General features: G+C 35.8%; 1 protein-coding gene across 4 annotated transcripts in view; it reads right to left on the minus strand.

The window, feature by feature from the left end:
* LOC129609965 (amyloid beta precursor protein binding family B member 2-like) overlaps window positions 1-27,924 on the minus strand; it is a 285,959-nt gene that overhangs the window by 6,884 nt on the left and 251,151 nt on the right. For all 4 annotated transcript variants that reach the window (XM_055522249.1, XM_055522246.1, XM_055522247.1 and 1 more), the window contains 6 exons: window positions 23,108-23,321; window positions 12,459-13,036; window positions 10,623-10,921; window positions 8,871-8,965; window positions 7,875-8,064; window positions 738-865 (listed from right to left, as the gene is read on the minus strand). In XM_055522249.1, the coding sequence (XP_055378224.1) occupies window positions 738-865; window positions 7,875-8,064; window positions 8,871-8,965; window positions 10,623-10,921; window positions 12,459-13,036; window positions 23,108-23,321 (1,504 nt within the window). The remainder of the gene's footprint in view (window positions 1-737; window positions 866-7,874; window positions 8,065-8,870; window positions 8,966-10,622; window positions 10,922-12,458; window positions 13,037-23,107; window positions 23,322-27,924) is intronic.

The raw sequence follows: 27,924 nt of genomic DNA on the forward strand, positions 1-27,924 counted from the left end.
AACCGAGAAGGAGAAGAGTTGGCTAGAGAAATCGATTGTATTCTTAACTCAAAAAAGCGAAAAATCCAAAGTTCACCAAATATGAAGCCGCCATTGGAAATAAATAACACTAAAGTAGAGAGATCTCCACCGTAGAAAAATGTTGAACTTAGAAAACATAAGCCTCCACCAGGGCTAATATAATCCATTACACAACTAATCAGGAGCCTTAAAGAGGAAAATATGGATGTGATGGTAAGCATGATGAACGTGATCAAATTAAAATAAATGTTAATAATGAAAATGAATACAGACGACTACCTAAAGCTGTTAATTAGGCCAAATTAAAATGGCATACTTATAAAAATAAATTGACGAGCCTAAGCATTAGAAGCAATAGGCTTATTTACTAATGCAAGAAACGCCGGAAGTTCGGACATACACAAAGATTTTCTCAAAGAGGGTCTAAAAATTTTAAAATGCTGATTATCATATGACGAAAGTTCGTAATAGGAAAGATATCTTTCAAGCCAAATGTGCAAACTGTGATGAGGCACATCCTGCTAGTTACCTAGGCTGTTTGGTGGCTGGCTGAACTATAGAATTTTTTTTTTTTAATTTAAATATATATATATGTATACAAACACAACTATAAACTATCAAACATGTTATAAAAAAAGTTTTCTAATATAATTTATATTATTCCTCTATATTAACGTATAATATTTTTTAAATAATTTTAAATTAATATTTTATACCTTCCATTATCACGTCCAACTCCCCATACACGAATTGTATGTATCGGTTGTGTATTTAGTATTGTCAAATTTTCGGGATCTATTAATTTTAAAGCACCTTCATCTAAATCCATGAATAAATCTTTACCCTAAATATTTAAGAAGAATACAAAATTTAAATTAATGAAAATAAGTGTTTCTTAAAAAGTTAAACAAAAAAATTGTAAGTAGTGTGTAGGAATCTCGTACAGAAATTGAAATTTAAAAAAAATATTGTTCTTTTTATGCAATTTAATATTGTTACATTTAATTTTACAAAATATAATTTTCCGTTCTAGTTTTTAATTATTTAATTTATAACACCATTTATACTTCATCCCTATATACAGTACTACAAAAGCGTTCCTTCATATTTTCAATTAAGAAAATTTTTTTTCTTGAAATAGAATTATTTAGGTCAACAAATATCGTTACGTATATATAATATATAATATTATTTATATATAGTTAAATTTGTTTTTTTCATCATTGAAACAAAGCATGAAACATTATTTTTTTAAGCTTTATATTATTGTAGTATACAAATCTCTATTCCTTGAATAAAATGTTGTTCATTATTTTGGTTCGTTTTTTGTTGCTTTTTGTTAATATAATTGAATAAAATTTTGAAATTTTTACCATTATTTACGTATATAGTTTTTATACTATTCAAGTAGCATATTTTCCCCTTTTCCCATAATAAAGGATGTTATTTTTATCAGAAAAGTTACTCTGCATTTGCAATTCATAATTATTAATATTAATCAAAGTAATTGATTCAAAATTTTATTTGCATTCCTAGAACAGTAAAACTAAAGTATAAAACGATAATTTGTTAAGTTTTGGGTTTCGCTGAACTAATATTCTGATTATATATAATGGGTATATAGCTAAAATTGCTGATTATATATTTTGGGGACCAAAATCACAGTCACTTCCTAGTGGAGAGCCCTTAAGGGCCTGCTTAATCAGATGGAAAAACAATATTTCTCTGGCGCATCCAGGTGGTGTATCGCAGCATACACTGCCTGGATGCATCAGGAAGCTCGCAGATACGGGAAGGAAAGGCTCGACAAACTGAGGGCCTGTGGTTTTGATGTTGTATAGTCAATGTAGCCAATGAGGCTGGGATTTTAGCCAAAGTAGCTAAAATCCCAGCCTCAAAATGAGTTCCTGGAGGGTGGCGAGGATTGATAAGGTAAAGGACGGGGCTGCTTCATCACCTTCTCCGTGTATGGTTTCGGTTTGCAAGATATACGGAAAGGGGAGTTTCGACTTTTTCTGAACTTCTTCCGTGTTACCCTTCAGTCAAGGGAAGGAAACTCTCTCAAGGGGCTTGCGACTGGGCAGAATAATTTAAAAGACCAACTCCCACCACGACAATAACGAGCACTTCAGACGAAACAAAAGATCCAAAGCTCATTGGTAAAACCTAAAGTCGCTTCGAAAATGGCGGCCAGAGGAATGGAAGCCAACGACCAGCGCACCAAATGCAAGCGTCCCGGGTAAACTAAAAGGGTTCAACCCCATTGGGAAACCCGAACAATATCAAGGAAAAATGATATGGCTGCAGGGTGCATCCAAATGAGTCTACAATATGCCAGGGCAACTGCGGATGTTCTGACTCACAGATTTATGAAGGATCACCTCGACATCAAGAGCCTTGCATAGTGTAGAATGAGGTTAAGGACCTAACAGGTGAGCTATTGTATGATAATACAATTGGGGGAAGAATATTGTATGATATTGCAATTGGGTCTGCATCTTGTTTAGAAAAAGACATATTTTCCCACTTCAGATTACTGTCCCAATGATGAGGTAGCTGCGTTGGTCAGGTAGCGTAAAGTCCCCTGGGGGCTGTGCAGAGTTTATTGTATGCTCATCCTATCTCTCGGGAGACTGTGTCCATTCAGACGGACAATTAAATTACCTAGTGAATTTCTATGGAAGAAGGAACTTCCAGTTGATAATAGGAAGTGATGTCAATGCTCACTACACCGCCCAAAAGGTGAGTGCCTACTTGAATTTATATACAACAATAAGTTTACGGTTAGAATGTAATCGTCGGTAATAGGCCGACATTCATAAACGCATTTAGGGAAGAGGTTCTTGACAATACCCTTTGCAATGAGTTTATCGGCAGTAGGGTTGGTGGTTGGTATGTCTCAAATGAGACATCCAGTTCCGACCATAGGCAGATTAGGCTTGATATACTGATCTCCAGAGGCCTGGCAGAAAAGATGTATCGAGTGCCTCAATCCACAGATTGGAGTCAATTCAGAACGCTCCTCGCGGATGGGATTGAATCCATTCCTGACACTTCTGTCAGAACAGGAAATTTCAAGGCTCAGAAACAGAAAGCTCTTTAGGAAGAGTATAAAACATCACTCACGTTATAATAAAGTTAATTTTACATTGTAATAATAATTATGCAAGTAAATATTTCCATTGAATACATTTTTTGTTTTGTAAAATGTTAATTAGAAAATAACATTTTGACTAATTATATTCACAAATACATTGCTTTGTCGTAATTTAAAACTTTATAGGGAATTTATCATCCCCTAAATAAGTGACATAAATACTCGATATTTATTCGTAATCGAACATCAGTTCGTAGTGAACATACAATATTTTTCTCAAAGATCTATAAATGCATTTTTGATAAATTACTTATATATGTTATATAACGCTGAGTATTTGTTTTTCAAAAACCATTTCGAGTATAGCAATAATATTTCATCATACCTTAATAAAATCGTGATTTAATTTATAAAGTGCTAAGGAAAAGCATTAGAACTTTAAATTAGAAACTAGAAAATAAAAACGAAAAAAAAATAAAATAGAATATTGTAGAAAATTTAAATATTCATAAAATAATAAATCTTAAGAGATGCTATGTATAAAAATACCAGAGCCATGAATGGATCTGGACTAGAATGGTATACCTATGAAAACAAGCAGGCCAGACCAATAAAAGTCATGGTAAGAGGTCTTCACCCCAGTTGTAAACCGGAAGATATAAAGGAAGACCTAAGCTCTAGGGGTTACAAGATCTTAGATGTAAGCAATAAAATTAAAAAAATGAAAGAAAATGGGAAAAACATTATGGTGCCTCTACCGCTGTTTATGTTAACATTCTCAAATGAAGAAGAGATGAAAAAAATTTATGAAATCGATTACATAAACAGGATGAAAGTTAGGATAGAGGCACTTCGAAAGGACAGGACCATTCCGCAGTGTAAAAGGTGTCAAAGGTATGGGCATACACAAAAATTTTGCCAGAGAGAACCGAATTGTGTTAAATGTGCAGACAGGCACTTAACATCAGATTGCAGTAAGCCGAAGAGTACTGCAGCAAAGTGTTCCAATCGCTTGGAGGCCCACCCAGCAAACTATAGGGGATGCCTTGTAACTAAGGAACTGCAAAAACGTAGAAATTTGAACAGCAACAACAACCTGAAGAATTCTGAACGGCCACCGAGGAAATTCACCTCGAGAATAGTCTCAAAAGATGTAACATACAGGGACGTTCTCTAAACGAAAACTGATGACGGTGGCACGAGCAATAAAAAAAGGGCCAGTGACGTGAATGTTTTGTATAAAATGCAAAATATGATGCAGAACATGCTAGATATGATGGACAAAATCTCTCAGAGATTGAGTATTTTAGAGAGCGAAGGGAAAAAATCGAATACCAAAAGACCTGGTAAAAGATGGCACGAGGTAATTTTAAAATAGCAACATGGAATTGCAATGGTATTGCAAATAAAAAAGACATGCTTGAAGTTTTTCTGCATACACAGAATATAGACGTGTGCCTCGTAACTGAAACACATATGACCTTAAGAAGCAGGATTCGGTTTCCAGGTTATAGAATTTACAACTCGAACCATCCTGGAAATATAGGGAAGGGCGGAACGGCGATAATAATTAAAAAAAATGTGGTGCATTGCGATCTGCACCAGATGCAAACCGAGGGAATGCAAATGACAGCGGTTCAGATCACTTCGACTAAGCAGAAATTTAGAGTGGCTGCATTATATTGTCACCCTAGATTTAAAATTACGGCAGAAATGTTTCAATGCGTCCTGACAGACCTGGGCGATAGATTTATATTGGGGGGTGACTTTAACGCCAAGCACACTGATTGGGGTTCAAGGCATACTTCAACTAGAGGAACAGAACTTAGGACAGCAATTGGCGGCACGGGGTGCCTTTTTCATTCTACTGCGAAGCCAACGTATTGGCCAACCGATGTTAATAAGTGTCCAGATTTAATAGATTTTTTCATGACGAAACGGATTGCGAAAAATTTCATCGGGGTACATGATAACTACGATCTTGACTCCGATCAGTCGGTGGTTATTCTTGTACTTAAGGAAAATATAGTTATGAAAAGAGCGAAACCTGCGCTGACAAATGGAACTACAGATTGGTCAAGATTTCGCTTAGAGATTGAATGTCAAATAGATCTAAGGAAAAGAATAAGAACGACCCAGCACATAGATGAGGAGGCCGAAAACTTTACTAAAATTATTCAAAATGCGGCTTGGAGTAGTTCCAAAATTAACGTTATTATGAGGGGGGGCATTAACTATCCCCCACATATACTAGCAAAAGTAAAACGAAACAGGCGGGCGAGAAAAAGATGGCAACAAACGCGTGATCCTGCTGATAAAACCAGATATAATCATGAATCGCAGCAACTAAGACGCTGTATTAGAAAATACAAAGAGGATTCGGTTGCTGATTATATTCAAAATTTGACGGCGTGTGAGAAAACCAATTACTCACTGTGGAGGGCAACAAAGAAAATGAAGCAACCTATCAAACATCTCGCTCCTATTAAAAACAAAGATGGAACGTGGGCAAAAACTGACAAGGACAAGGCAAATGCGTTTGCGGATCATTTGGCCGATATATTCTGCCCGCATGACAGCCGGAGCGTGTATGAAAATGAGGAATCTGCTTTTGTTGGGGATAGCGTGACTATTCCAATTGTCAAGGAAAGAGAGGTCATAGAAGAAATCAGGACTCTTAAACCTAAAAAGGCCCCAGGATTTGACCTAATAACGGTCGATATTTTGAAAGAATTACCCAAAAGGGGTATAACGATGCTTAAGCGCCTAATAAATGCGTGTATAAGGTTCAATTACGTGCCTGAAATTTGGAAAGTTGCAGAGATAATCATGCTGCACAAACCTGGCAAACCTATAGACAAGGCGACTTCTTATAGACCAATCTCATTGTTGCCTATGATTTCAAAACTGATAGAGAAACTTTTATTGAGAAGACTCCAGCATATAAATGAAAGTAAAAAGTTAATCCCGAATCATCAATTTGGTTTTCGCCGCAACGATTCAACCATAGATCAGATTCATAGAATAACTGACCTAATAGAAAATTCACTGGAAGAAAAAACAATATGTTCTATCATATTTTTGGACGTAGCCCAGGCCTTCGATAAGGTTTGGCATTGTGGATTAATAAAAAAACTTAGGCGATTGCTACCAAGGCAGTATGTTGACCTGCTCGGATCTTACCTGACTAATAGGGTATTTCGAGTTAAACAGGAAGAGGAGTACTCTTCGCTTAGGGATATCAAGTCGGGGGTACCACAGGGGAGTATATTGGGCCCGATACTATACTTGCTATATACGTGTGATATTCCTGAATCGGAAGGAGTGACAACAGCTGCATTTGCTGACGATACAGCAGTTATCGCAATAGGACGAAATGAAAATGAATCTACACAAAAATTGCAAAGGGCCAGTGATGAGATCTCAAAATGGCCTAGAAAGTGGAATATAAAACTTAACGAGGTGAAATCAGTACACGTAAATTTCACTAATAGGAAAATTGATAATTCATTTTCATTAATGGCGTCTTGATTCCGTCCGCAAACACAGCGAAGTATTTGGGAATGACGTTGGACGCGAAGCTCAGATGAAAGGAGCACATACAGAATACAGAAAGGAATACAGAAAGTTCGAATGGCTTTTGGGGAGGCGTTCCAAATTGACAATATACAACAAAGTTTTGATATATAATCAAATATTTAAGCCTGTCTGGGCTTACGGTAATCAGTTATGGGGCTGCGCTGCGCAGACTCATATCCAATCTATACAAAGATTTCAAAATAGAGTATTACGGGACATTGTAAACGCCCCTTGGTATGTCCGTAATGCCGATATACACAGGGATCTCACGATCCTAAGTGTCACAGACGAAATTAAAAAGCAAGCAGCCAATCATAAAATGCGTTTATTCAATCATGTCAATATCGAGGCGGCTCGATTGGTTGACAATCAAAACTTTGTTAGGAGACTTAAACGTACGAGACCTCTCGAGTTAGTTTAGAGTTTTTTATCTGGAACAATGAGTACTTAGTACGCTATTGTGCCAGATCAAAAGCTTGTAAATAATCAAAAAGGTTAGAGCAAAATGAATGGTTTGTCGTTTTCGACTAGTTTTATAGTTTATTTTGAGGAGGGTGTTTTTTAGTGGATTAAAGTTCCACACTACTGCTTTTCGTCTGGCAGTGTCTTTCGAGATTTTCACCCTTCCTCTCGGTAAAAAAAACAAAAAAAAAAAAAAAAAAAAAAAATGTATAAAAGTAAAATCATATTTTCCATCTCATTCATGTAGAGTTCAAAGGATATAAGGATAACTTATGTACAATGTACCCTCGAAATAAGTGCACTTCAAAATGTTTCATTTACGATTCATCTACAAATAACAGACTATGAAAATATAAAAGAAACTTTAAATACTTTGGAATTTAAGAAGAAGGTTTACTTTTTTAATATTACAAGTATTTTGTACTTAACGTAGAAATATTAAACCAAGTTTTTTTTTAAACTTGAGAATTTCCTTTTCGAATAATTTACTTGTTTTCTGAATTTTATTTGAAATGAAAAATTAATGCTTATTACAAGTTTCTTTAAATACTTCGATTTTTACAACGATAACCTTAAAAATCTTACACAAAGCTGATGCATTTTAATGCATCTTATATTACAAACACTTTTTTAATATAATCATGTTTCAATATAATTTTTATAAGCATAACCAATCTATTTTGTCATAAAAAAAATTATAAAATAAAATACTTACATCACCCCAACGACCAACAACGTCTAATAAATCATTTCTTCCTAATGATAAATCTACAATACATTTGTTAACAGCTTTTGATGACCTTTCTGGTGTTAAATCTTCTTCAGCAATTTCAACCCAACCAAGTGATCTTACCGCAAAACGTATTGGTCTATCTGAATCGGATTTTAAAGGATAACTTCGCCGTCTAAAAAAAAAGCGTAATATATTTTTGTATATGTGTATGTATGCATTGTACGTATAAAAATACTATACATAGTTGTATTTATTTATTTTGTAAAAGAAAAAATACTCGTATACAGGGTGATTTTGTAAACAGTGCGGCATTATAATGGAGAGTGGATGAAACTTTTGTTTAAAAATATTTGGGAAGAAAGGTGAAGTTTCGCATGTATATTATATATTTTTCATAACCCGAACAAGATCTTTCAGTTGAGGTTGCTTCACCAATGTCCGCCTAGAAAGCAGTAGGTTGTCGGTTCGTATCTAGTTCAATAAAAATTTGTTTTAATTTTCCTGCCTTCACTTGTTCCTTAAATTACGTATGAAGGAATTTCCATTTGTTATTCTCATAAGAAATGAATAATAAAGTAAACAACTAAAAATTGTATTAGTAATTAGTTATATACTAGGTATATATAGGTATTAGTTATAAAATTATAATATATACTTTGTTGACTTTAACATAAAAAGTCGAAGCAACAATCAAATCGCATTTTAAACTTGCAGCTTTGTTTTTTTCTATGTACGGTCGCAAAATTTATTGCATTAAAGGAAATAATTGCGCTTACTACCAGGATATTGTAGTAAGTATAAATTTTTAATATTTTTTCTATACTTCACTTATTTTTCATTCGTTGTGAAACGAGCACAAAAGTATTTTTCATGAAACGCAAAAATCTATTTAAAAACCTTCTATACATGCTTATTTTAATTTAAAGGATAAAAAAATAGTAAGAAAAAATTAAATAAAAAAAAATAATTTAAACTTACTTATAAGATAAATCTTCACGTCTTCTCCGCTCCTCCTCTTGGTCCAATGAAGAACTAATAGTATTGCTACGAGTTACCGATAAACCTTGTGAATCCTTAAAAAGGACAACAAAAAACGATTCAGTATTAAGAATATAGGGAAAAAAAAATAAAAAATTAGGAAAAAATGAAGAAAAAAAATATAAAATAAATTTTATTGATTTTTATTGAAATGGCAATTTATTGCATATTTTCAGAAACGAAAAATAAAAATAATTCTCATCTCTATGTTATTATAGGATATAGACAGACAGCAAACCCATATAGCACCTAACACATTATTATAGCAAAGTAAAAATTCAATTTAAATTGAATTTCGTTGACAGATGTTGCATATTTTTAGTAGGTGAAAAAATTTTTTTAACAGTTTTGATTTTGTTTACATATTTCCGAAACATTATTCAAAATGTAGCATTTTAATCTGGTACTTTTTTTTTCCAAAATGTTTTATAAATTTTGATATGTAAATGTCATCTCTATCGACCTTCGGTTAGGTTATTTCATATATATTTTGATTACACTATTTGCGGCATAATTTTAACAATAGTATAAAGTGATCGTCATTGCGTATTGTAACAGTAAGCGGCAAAGTGTTTGAATACGATTTGAAATTTTTATTAATATTAATGTCAGTGAAATTAAAGCGATGTAAAATATCGTTTAAAATATAGTTTTGTAAATATTTTATTTTACTCTGATACTCGTATATTTTAGGTTATATCAATATTAAATGTGTATTTTGAAAAAAGTGGAATTTTCATTTCAAAATTTTAATAGGTAAAGACCGCAACGTGAGCACATAATTTACTAAAAATATAACATACTTCTAGAGGTAAACTGTAATAAATTTTAAATCATTTCATTTATCAATTGCAATTTTGGAACGTTTAAACACTGTATTGGAATTTTTTAAAATAAAGGAGTAGATATTAGTATAGCAGACGAAAATTTATAACTAAATTTTATGTAAATTGACACGTAATCTCATTTTGAGTGAATGTTGGAATTTTAAAAGTGATGAAGAACAAAGAATAATAAATTTATGATTTTATTATTATAAAATCTAAAATAATGATTTATTGTTAATTAATCATTATCATTTACAATTTTGTTACGTAAACATGTTAATCTGAGTATTTCAAATAGTTTATTAAAAACAAAGGCAAACTATAAGTCTCTTTAAAATTTTGTAATCTATTTCTAACATACTTCAGTCTTCGCAACCAAAATATTAATTTGTTATAATAAATTAAAGTTTAAAGTTCAAGTTGTAGAAATTTATAATATTTTTCTATTAATTTATTTGTAAACAAAATATGTTTTTTGTTAACCATATTATTAACGAAAGAAGTGGTCGTAATTAGACAAAGTTGAAGAAACAACAAATTCCCAACCAAAAATAATATTAGACTCAATATATATATTCGTATCTACAAGGTAATCAAATCTTCTTCAAAGTAATAAACACAAAAAGGAAAAATAATATACGTATAAATGTACATATACACATCCTTACTGTGTAATTTTGGTAGAGTGGCATTTAATTAGAATTCATTGCCATACTTAAGTTGTTCTCTATTAATACTTATATAATATACACTCAATTACCCCCCGTATAATCTAATAAATTTCATTTTTGTTTTCTTTCACACCATAAAGAAAAATATAATATATAAGATTATAAAAAAAAAAAAAAAATTAACTAATACTTACTACTGATATTCGACTTCCTGTCATAATATCTCTTGTACCATTTAAACCACAACTACCTCCAACAATATTACCACCACTACCACTAACACCTCCTATAGTACCACCACTTGAACCATAAAATTGTGTTTGAAATGATGAAATATTATTATTTGGACTACGATGTGGTATAAATGTTGGATTCATTGTTGATGATGTTGTTACAGGAGTTTTAAGTTCTTTATTACCACATTTTGGCCATATTGGTGGTTCTCTTTGTATGGTGCCAGATTTAATATGCCAATAATATGGTCCATCATTATCTGAATATGTATATGAACAGGTAGATAGATTAAACAAAAATGAAAAAGCAAATGAATTTAAGAAGAGAAAAATGTAATATTTTAATTTTTTGTTTTAAAGACGAAGATCAACAAAATTATTTTAAATTACCTATTTTGAGAGTTTTACCTTGATTCAAACAAAATTTTGTTGAGATCATTATATAAATTATTATTTAAAATGAATACTTCAATAAAAACTGAAAATTCAGTTTTTTTAAATCAACTTTATGAATTGCATTAAAATCATGTCATATTTTACATACAAACTGCGAATTACAAATATGCGTTATACTGCAATATGAAGTTACACAAATAAGACGTCCAAAAGCCTGTTGGACCAACCTTTATATATTCAGTATGCAGGTAGGTCTTAGATCTTATCATAACTAGTCCTTTGGTGACTCTCCAAATATAAAACTGGTATGTGTTTGACAAAATCTCCCCGTAGATTTCCCCGACCTGTGACTCTTGATTAACCAATCCAACTAAAACAGCCGCCCAACAATAAGGGGTAAGTCGATAAGGAACATAACGTGTTAGAATGGCAAACTTATCGAAATGAAAAGGCGCGGAAGGGCCTAAAAGAACCTCTGACAATAGATAGTAGCGATTGGGATAGGACTCTTACAAAAAATAATGGAAAAGTTCATAGGGCAAAGAGGAAAACTTGCTGATTTTGCAACCCAGTAGGGTCAAATATCTGGAGTTGGTCCTGAATAGAAAGCTGAGTTTGGAGTTACAACTTAGGAGTAGAGCTGATAAAACTATCACTACCTTATAGGTACCAATTATGCTCTACAGCAAAATCAGGGGCCGGGGTGAAGGCAGCCACAGGAGCCCTTTAAAATAAAAGAAATGGGGCTGGGAAAAACTTGCCCAGGGTTTTAATTCTAATTAGAAAATGTTAATAGTCGATAGCTCAAAAAGGAGCTTAATACCTTCTAAAGCTCGTTTAATACCGACTTGAAGTTTTATAAGAAAATGTTAGGAATGATTAAGAGTATATAAGTGCACTCAGGACTCTCCTAATGGGACATTGATTTCGGAGGTTTGTTGGACGTTATCCGTGAGTGTCTAGTGTTGATCCACAGGAAAAGTCATTCCCTGCGGCGCTACGTCCTCGAAATACTTCATCTATTTATCGCTTTATTATGTTAATGATAGTAACATAAAATTTATATTGTTCTAATTAAAAAATAACAAATTTACGTCAATATTATTTGGATTAATTAAATTATTTAATTTTAACAGTGAAAGGCTTTTGTATACACAAGTATATTAGGTATAAATAAAGGTCAATAAGCGTAATAAAATCCTGGGGGAAAACAAAAAAAATAATGCAATTTTTAAAATAGAAAAATGCAATTTTTATGTTACTTAACCTAAAATTTAAGTCTGCATCATATATCAGGTTACCAAAATATATCCCCATTCACCATTACAAAATCATGCAGAAATTTTATATTTATTTTGTAAGCAACAGAACAATAAGAAAGAAACGAAATAAACAACAAACCTTCATGTTTTTCCCATCCAGGTGGCAAATCTTTATTAGCATCCTTATCTTCAATTCCTTCAATTTCTTCTTTTTTACCTTTCTCTTCATCACCTTCTTCATCATCATATTCATTAGCATTTTGAAATTGTTGTTGTTGCTGCTGTTGTTGTTGTTGCTGTTGACTCCGATTATTATTTTCATTTATTCTGGTACGATTTGTTAATTTACTTTTTTGATTTGCTTCATCTTCTACATCACCACTACCATCATAATCTATAACATCATCTTCTGGTGCAATTTCATCTACCAATTCATTATTAAAATCTTTATTGTTACGATTATTTACAGTAACTCCTGTAGATGGTGTTGTGGTTGTTGTTGTTGCCGATTTATTTGGTAGTGCATATAAATCATCAGAATTTAAATTACCCGATATATATTTTATAGGCAATGAATTATTGTCCTTTTCTTTAATATCCTTGTTTGATTTATTATTTAAATCTATGGAATTTTTTAAATCTTCACGTTCTTTTTGATCTGATTTAGTTTTTGATTCAGATGGTGATGTATCATAAAGTAAATGTTTTTCTGATGCACTATATATTATGGTATGTAAAGGAAAAAAATTAAAATTAGGGCATATATATTAGATTATATCTGTTTTAAATGCGGAAATCAATGTAAAAATTTTGTTTTATAAATTCATCCCAAACCATGATATTAAAGTAATAGTCCGAGATAGCAAACTGTCATTAACTATTTGAAAACATTTTAATTTCATCTCACGATGATAAACTTAAAAATTCTCAAAATTATTTGTACAATGTGATGCTCAAAACTTTTATACTACAGGTTGTAAAGATTATCAGTTTTAAAAAGTTTTTTAGCGAATCAAAACCCAGTGGGTTGGGGAATAGAAATACATATAGTAGGCATGCTTATAGTACGAAGCCACTAAAATCCGGTATATTCATGCGCGTCTGATCCAGAATGGATTGCTTCCTGGTCTGCGTCTGATCCTAGAGGGACGGCAGTGGCCATATAACTCATAACAAATATAAAATTTCAATAATAAGAATATATATGCGGTAGGGATATTTATTAAAGTATCGGCAGAGGCCACGGCTGTCGGCGAGGGCTTGACTGAATGTTTAAGATGTTCACATAAGTCGCCAGTGGAAAAAAAAGATCACTTAGAGAATTAAATGAACCCGTTTGGCAAGAGCTTAAGGGTTGCAAGGTCTCCTCCTATGGAGGAAGTTAGAAGACAAACCATAAAAGGTCATACAAAAAGAAGGTCTTAAGAAGACAACAAAAGTAAAACCTCTGAAGGTAATGTAAAAGACCGTTTCATCAGGGACCAATGGTCGATTCACGTATAAGCGACTTGAAGAACCTGTGTAAGGAGCTTCAAACTTAAGGCAGAAATTTTAGGATTATTGGAACAGCAGAATACAGCTTCGAATGGCACCGACAAGGACAAAATAGGAGTGATTGTGAATGAAACAGATGAGGAAGATTTGGTTAGAGAAACCTATTGGATTCTTAAAACCAAAAGAAGCTCAAAGAAGTGAAAAGCCAAGACTTCACCAGAAATAGGACCGGCACTAGTAATTAATAGCACCAGGGTTGAGAAATCTCCACCAAAGAAGAAAGCTCAACTTAAAAAACATAAACCTCCGCTATGGTTATATAATGTTATATTACACGCAGCTAATAAGGATCCTCAAAGGGAAAGAATTAACGTGAAGATAAATATGATGAACAACGATCAACTGAAAATAAATGTTTAAAATGAAAATGAATATAGGCAATTAATTAAAGTTTTTAATAGGGCAAAATTGGAATGACGTACCTATGAAAATAAATAGAGGAGGGCAATTAAAGTAATAGTTAGAAACCTACATCCATTATGTGAGCCACAGGATATTAAGTAAGAACTTATCCAAAGGGGATTCAAATGTGTAGATGTCATAAATAAATTTAAAAAAATCTGATGTGGTCAACAAACTGCAATTTGGTACACCATGCTAGTTACTGGCGCTGTTTAGTGGTCAAGAAATTACAGAACAAGAGAATGAAAGGGAATGGCCATAACCCTTAGTGAGAAAATAGCTTACGAACGGAGCGTATCTACTTTAGTCAACGAAACCACGGATTGAGTAGACTTCAACCATGATGTTATTAGACATATAAATCTTAATGCTAAATTGCAGACTAGAGATCAACTAGATTTTAAGGTGGAGGATTTTATCAAATTGATTCAAAAAGTCGCCTGCAAAAATTGAAGATTCCTTGACTTGAAACCTATATCAAGTATTAGTTGTGCTAAGGACATAACTGATTTAATAGTGCAAAAGAGAAAGGCTAGATGTATATGGCAAGAGTCGCGTCACCCAGATGACAAAATGATTGGGAATAGACTTTTTCAAACAATCAAATGAAAAATAGAAAATTTTGAATCAGTATCATACGAGAATTATATACGGCAACTAAAGAAACGAATTATTTGTTGTAGAAAGCAACGAAGAGTACCAAGAAGACGATAAAGCGGGGGATTCGCTGAAAAAAGAAGACTGATCATGGGCAAAAAGCAAAAGAAATAAAGCTGAATTGGAAGTAAACTGGGAAGGCATTTTTCAATCATGTTAACTGAATTCTAGTATTTCTTTCGTAGATGATTTTTATGTGGATGAAAGCACTATGGTTTTATTTATTAAAACGATATTTTCCAAGCAATAAAGTCGCTTAAATCGAACCTGGCCCCAAGTTTCGATCTCATTATTGCTGAGATATTAAAAGAGTTGTTAATGGTACTAACCTTTGTGTATGTAATAGGGGCTGCGACCCTTTTTTCGTCATTAGGAATAGTTGTGAGGTTCTATACCGCTATAACTGGATGGTATCGGAGGAGTCTTCGCTCTCGAACCATTGCTGTATTCGTTTTAGGATAAATTTGCCATTGGATAGTGCGGGCGCCATTTAGGAACCCCCGAAAGGCAAATGGGGATGGGTACTCGGCGGCCCTGGAATATGCCACGGACGGGCCGGTACAAGAACTGATAAGAAGGGGTAAGTCAATTGACAGTGCGGTTGAGTGCCAGAGTACGGCTATGCGGGGGCCTTCAAGGCCAATTGCAAAGTGCAGTAAATCATCATGGTGGTGTAACGAAATTGGTGAATCCAGAAGGACGGTAAGGAGGCTACATAATTTACCGAAGCAGGCCATCCATGTTGGATGAATATAAGAAGGAACTGAGGGCATTTAGGTACACAATCAGGAAGGCCAAACAGTGGTCTTGCGGTCATTGGAAAATACCAATGAGGTTGCAAGATTAAGGAAGCTACTATCGGGGGAGCCCCTGATACCTCGTTTTGTCAAAAGAGATGATGTTACTAGGGCTGGCTATAGTATAGAAACGTTGAAGGAGCTGATGGGGTTCACTTTTCGGGATCAATTCCCGGGTAACAGGAAGAATTAAAGCCAGAGGGGTCCCGAGGAGAAGAACGGAGGCCGTACGAGTTTTGGGAAAAGAAAGTTTTTCAGGGGAGAGGATACCGGATGGGGGAGGCCGCTACAAGTCTCCGGAAACGGATGAGGTGCGGCTTATTATCCTGCGGGGGGCACCGAGCTTTATCATCGATTGGTCGGTGGTAATCTTTCGTAGCTGCCTGTATATGGGGTATGTCCCAAGGAAATGGAGAGAAGTGAGGACGATTTTTGTGCCGAAGCCTGGTAGAAATAGCCCTGTCAGTGCGAGGGATTTCCGACTAATCAGCTTATCGTCTTTTATGCTGAGGACCGTGGAGAAGTTAGTAGAAAATTATATAAGAAATGAGGAAAGGGAGTCGAGTCTGTCAAATGACCAGCAGCCCTACAGAAGAGGGTGATCTGTGGAGACGGCGCTGCACGCGGTGGTCACACAGGTGAAAGTGTTTTTGCAGTACAAGGAGTATACTTTGGCTGCTTTGTTGGATGTTGAGGGTACTTTCAGTAATGTGCGAGTTGAGGCTTTCGTAAGCGCTCTTGAGAATCTAGGGGTAGAGGAAAATATAATCAGATGGATAGGGCAAATGCTTACTACAAAGGTGGTAGCGGCTGAGTGCGGCTCAAGTAAGCGTATGCGGATCAAATAAGTGCAACGTATGGCGTGTGTTGGGGTAACTGGTGCATTACGTGCTACACCCATTTTGGCTTGGAGGTTATTCTCGACTTGGATTCGGTGAGTGAGCAAGTGAAAGCAGTGGCTGCGAGGAGTGCCTTGAGGCTACAAGCGATAGGCATACTTAAAAACAGGGGATAGGCACACAGTAGGATTCTAGTAGAATATGGAATGCGGCCTATGTACATTATATCTGACTTTGTGGTGCCATATACCGACTGGAGGGTTGATTACGGGGTTGTGATTCCACAAAGGGAGAGTAAGCAAGGGCTATGCATGCATGAGGGCTTGTCCATCTATACGGATGGTTCTAGGACCATGGATGGTACGGGGGCGGGGGTCTTCTCCGAAGAGTCGGAGATAGAGCTATCGATTTGGTTGCCTGATGAATGTGGGGTTTTTCAGGCAAAGATTTTGGCGGTGCTCAGGCGGGGGAATTGGCTGCCACTAAACGGGTGGGGGGATGCGAGCTGGCAATTTTTGTGGATAGTAGGGCGGCGATTGGAGCCCTCGCGTCATATTAGGTTGGGTCGACTTTGGTGAGTCGATGCAGGAGGGCACTCGAGGCACTTTGCAATATGCGCAGGGTGATTGTGCTTCCGGCCACAGCGCGTTACTGGGTAATGAGATGACAGATCGTCTTGAGAGGACTAGAGCAGGCGGGGATGCTGACATTGTAGATGGGTCGATGCTTCTGCCGCTAAGAGCGTATCTTGACGTCTTGAGGCTCACACGTGTAGGGTGACCAAAACAACGAGGATGCTGTTGAGGTATGGTGGGGCTGATCTCAGCACACTCGTAGGGTCCTGACGGGGCATTGTCTTTTGGGGAAAATGGCCAGGAAGTTTGGGGTCGCTACAATGGATGTAAGTCGTGGATGTTGGGATGTGGCGGAGGTGAAGGATGTAGAACATGTTCTTTGTGCCTGTCCGCTTTTAGTGTGGAAGAGAAAAAACTATCTTGGGAGCTAACTTTTATGATGGTCTGGGGGACGTATCTGGGGTGTCTCTCGCGCGACTTTTGGGCTTTCCTAGGAAGATTGGCTAGTTTGGATAGGGGGTCTTGTGGATTGGATTGCATGGGGGTTGTCGAGTGTTGGTTTTGGAGGCCGCCGATGGGCCTCTTCTGATAGCTTAGTGCATGGGCTTCGCGCGAGTTTACGGGTGGAGCCCCCCTCTCTTACTACTGCTACTACTACTATTAAAAGAGTTGTCGAGAAGAGCTATGACATTTTTGAAAAAAAATGATAAATGTAGTAGTTAACCTTAGGTACGTTCCTACTGCTTAAAAAGTTTTTTTGATAGGAAAATCGGGGAAACCCTTGAATGAGGCAAAGTCATATAGACCGATTTGTCTATTACCAATAATATCAAAACATTTTGAAAAATTGTTGTTAACAAGGTTGATGCCTGTAATAGAAAATAAAAAATTGATTCCAAATCATCAGTTAGGTTTTACAACAAAGCATGCAACAATTGATTGAAGTACGCAGAATAACAAATATTGTGGAAAAGGGGTTAGAGGAAAGGCAAAAATGCTCGACAATATTTCGGGATGTAGTCAGGCGTTAGATAAAGTTTGGCACGACGGCTTATTATTTAAACTTAAGAAATTTATACCTTTGAAATTCGTGTAGTTACTTGAATCATATTTATGTAACAGGCTTTTCGAATCAAACAGGACGACGAGTACTCTATGTTAAGGGAAATTAGGGCTAGTGCCCGTCAAGGCAGTATTCTGAGTCCTATATTATACTTGCTTTATACAAGTGGTTTACTAGATTTAAAAGGTGCTACTTTGGCTACATTTTTAGACGATAAATCAATATTGGCAGTGCAATCAAATGTTGAAGAATTGATAAAAAAATTACAGGAAGCAAGTAACAATATAAGTAAATGGACAAATATATGGAAAATAAGGCTAAATAAATCTAAATTTGTACATATGAATTTCACAAACAAAAATTTAGTGAACCCACTACACTCAATCCACAATACAGCGAAATACTTAGGTATGACTTTGGATGTTAAGTTCAGATGGAAAGAGCATGAAAAGAAAAAAAAGAATAGAATTAGAAAACAAAAATAGGGAAAACTATTGACTCCTACTCCTTCGATGGGATTCCACCTTGCCGTGGTGAAGGGGCTGAAGTAGGGTCAATGATCTTAGGAGCGATGTCGGCGGATACCACGACTCTGTGGTGTGTGGCAGGTGCAAACATGCCGACAAGGTCGTAAGTGAGACCTGAAAACCAAGAGAATCTCCTGGGCATGAAGTAACGGCGTAAGCTTACCTTCAATAAGCCCCCCCCCAATCCAACGGTGTTTCATGACCCGTGCCTAGTGGACTAGTTGGTAGCCGGGGGGTATACTGGCTACCGCGAACGGAGTCGCTTTGATACCGGGTCACCTCAGAGAGTATTTTTGACCTTACTACGTCATGCGGGGCTCTGGCGTAGCGGACTACCCTTTCCCTAGCTATTCGTGGGACCAAAACATAAATGGAACAAATAAAACAAAGAAAATAGAAAGATCGGTACGACGGGAAAACACCGTCATGGTCCGGGAGCAACTGGACATAACAAAAAAGGAGAGGGTTGCAAAGGAAATGGAGACTAACCTCCGTGGTACTCCTTGCAATAACGAAAAAGGGAGGAATGCCATGGAGGAAAGTCGGAGCAAGCCCTCCGATTCTTCGCAGGCTATCAATGGTGGGCGCAAGCCTTCCAGGATGCACCGTGGGGGCAGAAGGAGGAAGCCTGGAGGCTTGGATGATCCGAGGAGACGAGGACTGAGTGGTGCAGGTGTCAGATGGTACCTGCGCTTCCTGAAGCAGGGAAAATCACCTGATGAGGCTTGTGGAGCAGTGGAATAGGAAGAGGTGGCCACTCATCATGGGCTGTGATGCAAATGCGCATCACGTTGCATGGGGGAGCAGCGACAACAATACTAGAGGTGAGTCCTTATTAGAATTTGTAGTTAAAGAAAACCTAGAAATATTTAATGTAGGGAATGCCCCAACTTTTGTGACTAGGGTTAGAGAGCAGGTACTGGATATCACATTCGGCAGTCCAAATGTGGGGTTTCTGGTACGCGACTGGAAGGTATCGAGGGAGGCTTCTATGTCAGATCATAGAATGATCCGGTTTTGTCTGGGTGGGTTGATGGAGGAGAAATCTTCTTTCAGAAATCCGAGGCGGACAAACTGGGAGGGATACAGAAAGGACCTGGAGGCAAAACTGTCGGGTGCCTCGGTTACAACTGTGGCCAGGCATCCCCTGGTGTTCTAAAGGGCTGTGGAGGAGCGCGGAGGAATTATGGTCGAGGCTTTTGAGTCGAACTGCCCTATTAGTGTGCCAAGGGATTTCACAGATGCACCTTGGTGGACCCCGCGTGGACCTGAGAGTCGGGGTTCGCAGGCTTTTCAATAAAGCTAAGCGAGAGGGTACTTGGGAAGAGTACAAGATGAACCTGATAGCCTACAGCAAGGAGATCCGCAGGGCTAAGCGCATAAGCTTTAGATCATTCTGCGGGAGCATAGCGGAGACGCCGGCGGCTGCGAGGCTACACAGGGCCCTGGCTAGAGACCGGGTGCCAGTGACTGCTTCTTTAAAGAGGCCGGATGGCGGCTACACGGAGAACGAGGAGCAAAGGGCTCTTCTCCTCCTGGAGGCGCATTTCCCTGGCAGTACTCCGTATGTCGGATCCGGGGCGTGGGAATGCAAAACACCACGTCATGAGGGTTGGCGGAGAGCTTCGCGCATAATTACGGAGGAAAGAATAAGGTGGGCTGTTGGCACTTTTCAGCCCTTCAAGGCGTCTGGAGTGGATGGGATTTCACCAGCACTTCTGCAACGCGGGCTGGAGCCAATTATGCCTTTCTTAATAAGAATATTAAGAAGTAGCTTGGCTCTCGGATACATTCCCGAGTCCTGGCGGGTGGCTAGGGTTGTCTTTATTTCCAAAGTGGGAAGAAGGGACATGGTGCCAAAGTCATTCAGACCGATTAGATTCACTTCGTTCTTATTGAAGACGATGGAGAAAATAATCGATAACCATGTCCGAGTGGGGGTGGTGGCGAGGAGGCCGGTGAGCTATTGCCAGCATGCGTATCGGGCGGGTAGGTCAACAGAGACTGCTCTGTTTCGCCTTGCCAGTACCCTAGAAAGCGCAATAGAACAGGGAGTGATGGCGCTATGCGCGTTTCTGGACATCGAGGGGCCTTCGACAACACTTCTCATGAAGCGATTGCGGGCGTCCTCAGGCGTAGAGACGTGGATGATGGCACCTCTCTACGGATGTCCAATATGTTGGCTATGAGGGTAGCAGAGACTGCTGTGGGGCAGAGCACCCTAAGAATGGGCGTGGCCAGGGGATGTCCACAGGATGGGGTTCTGTCCCTGCTAATGTGGAGTTTGGTGGTGGATGAACTCCTTGATGAGCTGCTTCGTCAGGGAATCGGTGTCCAGGCTTATGCCAATTATATAGTCATCATCGCTAGAGGTAAGTTTGAGGGAACTCTTTGTGATATAATCCAAAGGTGATTACGGGTGGCCCGGACCTGGTGCGATACAGTGGGCCACAGGCTTAACCCTGACAATACGACCCTGGTGCCTTTCACTAGGAGAAGGAAGCTGAAGCATCTGCGCACAATATAAGTGTGCGGAGCTGCTGTAGAGAGAAAATCGGAGGTCAAATACTTAGGAGTGGTGTTTGATTCCAAGTTCTTTGGCGAAGTCACGAGGAAGCTGTGTGTACACGGGCAACCCGGGCACTTATGGTTGCAGGGCCATCTCGGGCAGGTTGTGGGCCTGCTCCTCGTCTGTCATGTGGTGGAAGTATACCATGATGGTCGTGCCGCTCCTAACTTATGGAGCAGTGGCATGGGCAAGAAGGGTGGCTCTTGGTACGGCTAGAAGGAACCTGGAACGATTGCAGAGACTCGCATGCGTCTGCATCACAGGGGCTATGAGAACTTGTCCAACGGCGGCAATGGAGGTGATTTTGGGACTAACCCCCTTGCACCTTGTTGTGGAGATGGCAGCGAAGGCTGCCATTTTCAGGTTGGGGAGAAATGGAGCCGGAATAATCGGTGTGAGAGATCGGGGTCGTCTTGTCGGCGAGGTTCCGCTCCTATCGATGCCTAGAGACGACATGGTAGGGAGATACAGCTTAGAGAAAAATTTTGCCTCGTTGCTGAGTAACAGAAGGGACTGGGAGCGTGACTTTTCGGGCCTCCCAGGTGGAACACACGTTATTAGATGGTACGCAGATGGGTCAAAGACCAGTACTGGAGCGGGGGTATTTGGGCCAAGGACCAAATTCTCCGAACCTATGGGAACTTTTCCGAGTGTGTGTCGGGCTGAGTTGCACGTACGGTTCAGTCTAGAAAGGGGTATCGGGGAAAGGAAATAATGATTATGTCGGATAGCCGGGCTGCGATCGGAGCGCTGAACTCGTTTTCGGTATCCTCGGCGGCAGTATGGGGCTGTCTTGAGAAGCTCAATGAGTTAGGCAGATGCAACTGGGTCAACATGTGTTGGGTGCCGGGCCATGTGGGCGTGGAAGGAAATGAGGCCGCTGATGCGCTTGCGAGGAAGGGGGCAGGCACACCTCTTCTTGGGCCGGAGCCCTTCTGCGGGATTGGACCACATACGATTCGTTGGGAATTAAGGAAAGAATCAGAAAGAAGGCGGTCGGAGCGCTGGAGAAGTCTTCCGGGGCTGCGGCAAGCCAAAGAGCTCCTGGGTGAATATGACCAGAAGCGATTTAAGAAAATTATAGGGATGGGCAAGAACCAGGTGAGAGTCCTCACCGGCATTTTGACGGGTCACTGCAGGCTTAGGGGACACCTCAGTCGGCTGGGCCTGGAAAATGAGGATACTTGCAGATTCTGTGGGGAGTATGGAGAGACCTCAGTGCACCTCCTGGGGGAGTGTGATCCTCTTGCTCGTAGGAGGGGGGAGGTGCTGGGAAGCTTTGCTCTAAGGGTAGCGGAGTTACGGTCTTCTGGTCCTCACAAGTTGCTTGAGTTCATCAGGAGGGTGCAATAGATCATTATCGGTGGTCGCGGTGCATTGTTGCCCCGTTGCACAAATCTACAATCTACAATTGACTCCTAGGTCGTGAGTCTGGATCGTCAACATACAATAAGATGTTGATATATAACCAAATGATAAAGTTCAAGAAAGTGAGGAGATAACGAACTTTGCCATGAAACATAGGGCATGTTTGGAACAGTGTGTAAATATCGAGGCCTGCAGACTTATAGGGGAGAGGGTTTGGGCAAAAAGACTGAAGCGAACGAGACCTTTTGAATTAGCCTAAAGTGCATTGCCAGCACTTCCTTGCCCTACTTCAATATAGCCACAAAAACACGATAGAACAAAACTAATGGTTAGTCAGTTTGACTAGTTTTAGGAATTTATGACCGCCTATCTTTATCCTTCGATGATTTTGACCTGTATTTTTAAAAACAAAGAGAAAAATGCAATTTGAAACTTGCCTGAAATTTTCTTTTAAATCAACTCCCATTGATTCAATATCAATCCGGGCATAATCCTTACGGCTACTAACAATATGTGGTTTATTTGGATTTTTTAAGGAACTTTGTTGCTGATGTAATTCCGATAATATTTCCTCATACAAATGAGAATTACGTTCAATTCTTTGTGGATCCATGTGATAATTTGGATTTTCGTAGCTTAACAGTCCGTTTTCTGTAATTGAAAAAAAAGAACGATCCATTAAAAGTAAAAATTAATCTATATAAGGAAATTTTAATAAATTATGTATTAAGTTAAAGATAATGTAATTAAGGCTATGCATGCCAAATATTTTACAAAAATGTAATCAATATATTAATTTTAAATTGCCCAATTTTCATTATTCATCAACGATTTCAATTAATTGTTAATTTTAAAATCCAATTTGGATCTCAAAAAACGAAAATATCTTTTTCAATCAACTTTTTTTTTCTAAAATTTGGTAATAAAATAAAATATAATCATTTTCAATCAATATAATCACTATTATTATCGTTGATTCTATTAAATTACAAAATGCTGTATATACATTAATTAACATAAAAAGTAAATAATTTTTAAATTTTATTTTTGTTCCAAATAACTAAAATAATATAAAAATGTAATTAAAAACAATCTGTAAATCTTATTTACGTGATTCAATCAAATCTGACGGAACGAATGAAAAAACAATGAAAAGAACATTGGGGCAAGAAAAAGAAAAATTACCTAATTTATTATGTAGAGAATTCATGTGGTTTACAGGTTGAAAAACCTTATAAATTTTTTATTATTTCGTTTGGTTCCATGTAAAATATTAGGAAGCTTCTGCAGAACACGTTCTTCCTACTTCTTTCTTCCTATTTTTTGTTTTTGTTTAAGTAATTTAGAAAGATCCTAAACTTTAATTAAAATAATTATATAGTAATAAATTAATGAGTTCATCTTTTATTCGGGTGTTCTTTTGAATTGAAATTTTTCTATACATATTTAAGTTACTTTTATGTATTAATAAAATATTGTATTGTATGTATTGTATATAGAAATTTTCTGCCAATGACTGTTATGTACTTTTTTTAAATAGTTGGTACTACTGATTTTTTACAAAATGTTTACTGAATGTAACCAGCATGGTAGTCAGGAACTTTTAAATTGATTTCTCTAAAAATTTTTTAAATTTAAATTGCCTTACCCCAAAAATTAAATTTGCTACTGGTCAATATTTCTCACTGACTTTAAATGACAATACATTATTAAAAACTCTTTTTTTTTTGACAATTTGTATATTTAATGTAGTTATGTTTATAAACAGATACGTAATTAATCTTTAACATTTTGGTGCCTCAGAATTTAGCTACATTTCATAAACATTTTCAGGTTCTCCTAAGAGTTTAAATTTTTCGATTTACAAGTCCCTTAAACCTAATCGAATAACAATTATGAAATATAGTATGTGCCGTCATTGTATTCGAAGTTTCTTTCGTAAACAATTCCGTTTGTCGGAATTTCTTACGCTTGTTAAAACATATAAAAGTATAAACAGGAATGTGACTAGGTATTAGTTATCTACTTTTTCTCATTAAAATAATACTTTTTAAAATTACCTTAACATTTTATTATAAAACTTTAATAAAATTTGTTTGTGTCTTGTATATGTGTATTTTCAAAAATCTTACCCAAATTTGTTGTAAATAAGGTTATATGACTTAAGTTTCTTATGTTTTAGTGGTTATTACGTACAGGTACAAATTTTTGTTGTTTTACTTTGACACTTTTTATATGTGTCCTTTTACATTCTATTGGAATAAAATAAAAAAGTTTTCTTATTATATGCTCCGTGTTAAATTATAGTCTTATTTAATTATAAATTATAATGTCTACATACATATACTATAGGCGTTATAATATACTGTTGTATAACAAATTAATCTAATACTTAAGATTGTATTTATACGTTTAATACAAAAAACAAAAATGAAGCTTTTCTTAAGGAATAACATTTTATTCCCGTTCTCTTTTAATATATATAGAATAAATCTTGCCAGTTTATTCTTATTTTATACAGTATTTCCGAATTTCGAATAGGTTTATCAGTAATGTCAAGTTTTGTTAATTTTATTAAGTATACGTGGATCAAAACTAAGTTAGTATAGATTTCTTGGATAGACTTAGATTTCAGTTGTGCGAGTGGTTGTGGTAATAATAACCTATTATTATTAAACACATTTGTTCGTCATTGTAACCCATATGTCAAAATGATCGTCAATTATTATTGTTGAAATCAGCAACTTTTTTGTTTATGGTAAATTTTTGGTTTTTTGTTACGAGTATTTGTTGTTACGTTAATGTAACAATTTGAAAATTTAGCAAATATAACAATAATAAATCAGGAATCTTTATTTTTGCTCCTAAAATTAAGTTTAAATTTTACTACCGCTACGACGTAGTTGTGGTTATTTATTTTTTTACGTCATTCTAAAATTTTATTGAAGGTTCTTAATATTTCCCTATTATATTACTAGTTACAAAGAATGAGTTATTCCCTAACTTTTCTAAACCAACTGTAACAATACCAGCTTTATTGCAATTCAATATTTTATCATAATACTTTTTTATAAAGAATGAGTTATTCCCTAACTTTTCTAAACCAACTGTAACAATACCAGCTTTATTGCAATTCAATATTTTATCATAATACTTTCCTTTGATTGTGCAAGTATAAAACATTAATGACTTTATTTTTTCTCCACCATATTATTACCGTTAATTAGGACATTCTTAAACCATAAGCGTTACACCATAAGAATATTAAATTACATTTTTTTTTGTAAAATAATTTTTGAATATACCATAAAAACTAATGGTAATATAGTGCACACTCATTGAACTAAGTACGAGTTAATATTTATACCGGAATCGGGTAATAATAATTAAATTTAATTCAAAAATAACAATATGAAGAACTCTGAAAATATTTTTATGAGGAAAAAATTTTTTGATCCTTTTTTATATTAATGTCGTAGGTAGTGGAAAACAAGAATTTTTTTCCGTTTTTTGTTCTCTTTATCCTTATTATTTTGAGGAAAACATAAAATTACCACAATGGAACGATGAAAATTTTTCACTGAGATTCAACTGAAGTTTAAGTGGGACGTTCGTAGAGTTCATTTAAAAAGAAGGTGGACGACAAAAACCATATTATAATAATAAATATTTACTGTGTTGTTTAGTTATAAAATTAAACGGTAAGCAATTTCTGTTTTTTATTATTTCCTTCGGTCCCCTCCTCCCAATTCCTATAGTCGCTGTAGACGTTGAAAATAAATTATGTCCTATGGCATCACAAATAATATTAAATGGGACCACATGACTTTTTGTTTTTTTTGTTATACTTAAAATTTACTTTTTGCATTATTTATTGAAGACAAATATTAAGTAATATCGTTGTTCGACCTCAAAATAAAAAAAAATAGAGAGGGAAAACTAAGTTAGGTGACATACACAATATGACTTTTTTCACATATTTGTTCTTAGTTTTCGTATATAGAAAAATTTACCGAAAATTTGTGCTATTTGTGGTAGAATACAAGCACAGTAATGACATAAAATCTGTTAGAATATAAAAATTTTGAAAATACTTAAAAATCTTTGATTTTCTCGTACAATTCCTTAATTAATGTAGTTTCAACTCAATAGAAAATTATCGGACGGTGTTAACAGATGAACCTAAGAGGCCCACAGGCTGGTCCATTCATTTAAATTAACTTTTTGTAGTTAATTTTGTCTGTAGACAAATCCAGTTTGGTATAATTGAATAATTTTGCTTATCGTGATTTTTTAATAAAACGATTCTTTCATTTTCAATTATTTTCATAATAATTACAGGTTTGTTTATAATAATTTTGCCGATATACTGATTATGAATGTCAAAATTGTATTATATATTTTCTAAATGGTATAGAAAGTCATACAATATTGAGCATTCAACCGTCGAACATTCATAAAAATAAAATGGTTGGAGAATTTGACTAATAAAGTTTAACTGTCAAAAGCAAAATTAGTTGCTTCTGATTGTTGTTAATCCAAAAATTTTGTCGAAGACTATTTTTATCCTCCAAGTATTAAAAGACAAAATTCTCAATTAATATGAAGGAAACATGATAAAAACGAAAATCAAAATAAAGAGAACAAAACTCCAAAAATTAAATTTTATTTTCTCATCGAATAAATTTGACAATATCAGGTGGGAGTTCAAAAGCAAATAATTGCTGCCCTGGTTTAATTTTCTAAAATACAAAAAAAGAAATAAAAGTAAAATATTGTCGTGTACAAGAGAGTAAGCCAAAATGAAAGAAAAATTCTTCATTCATTCCAACTGCATAAATTTGTACAAGCTGAGAAAAAAAAGAAGGCCAAACTGAATCACAAAAAATTAAATTTGAAAGAAAGAAAAGAAAAATTAATTATTTCAGCAAAACGTCCTGTTTTCACTTATATATATATTTAATATTTAAAAATTCGCAGTATTTAAACGAGTATTTGGAGAGAGTGTTCCTTATTATGTTGAGAAAAATGTTTTAAATAAGTACCTCAAACAATAGAATAAGTTAGTTATTGTTTTCCGTAAATCGGGATATAAAAGTTGTGTTTTATTTTTCTTAACAGATATTAATTAATATAACAGATTTTTCTTAACAGTTAAATTAATTAGATTTTACTGTTGATGGGTACTTACATAAATTTATAACGCTTTAATAGTTCATAGAGTACTTTAAGTTTAAGCTGAGAAAAATTATTG

The sequence above is a fragment of the Condylostylus longicornis genome, unplaced genomic scaffold (assembly GCF_029603195.1).
Source record: "Condylostylus longicornis isolate FDR11 unplaced genomic scaffold, ASM2960319v2 ptg000042l, whole genome shotgun sequence".
Classification (NCBI taxonomy): Eukaryota; Metazoa; Arthropoda; class Insecta; order Diptera; family Dolichopodidae; genus Condylostylus; species Condylostylus longicornis.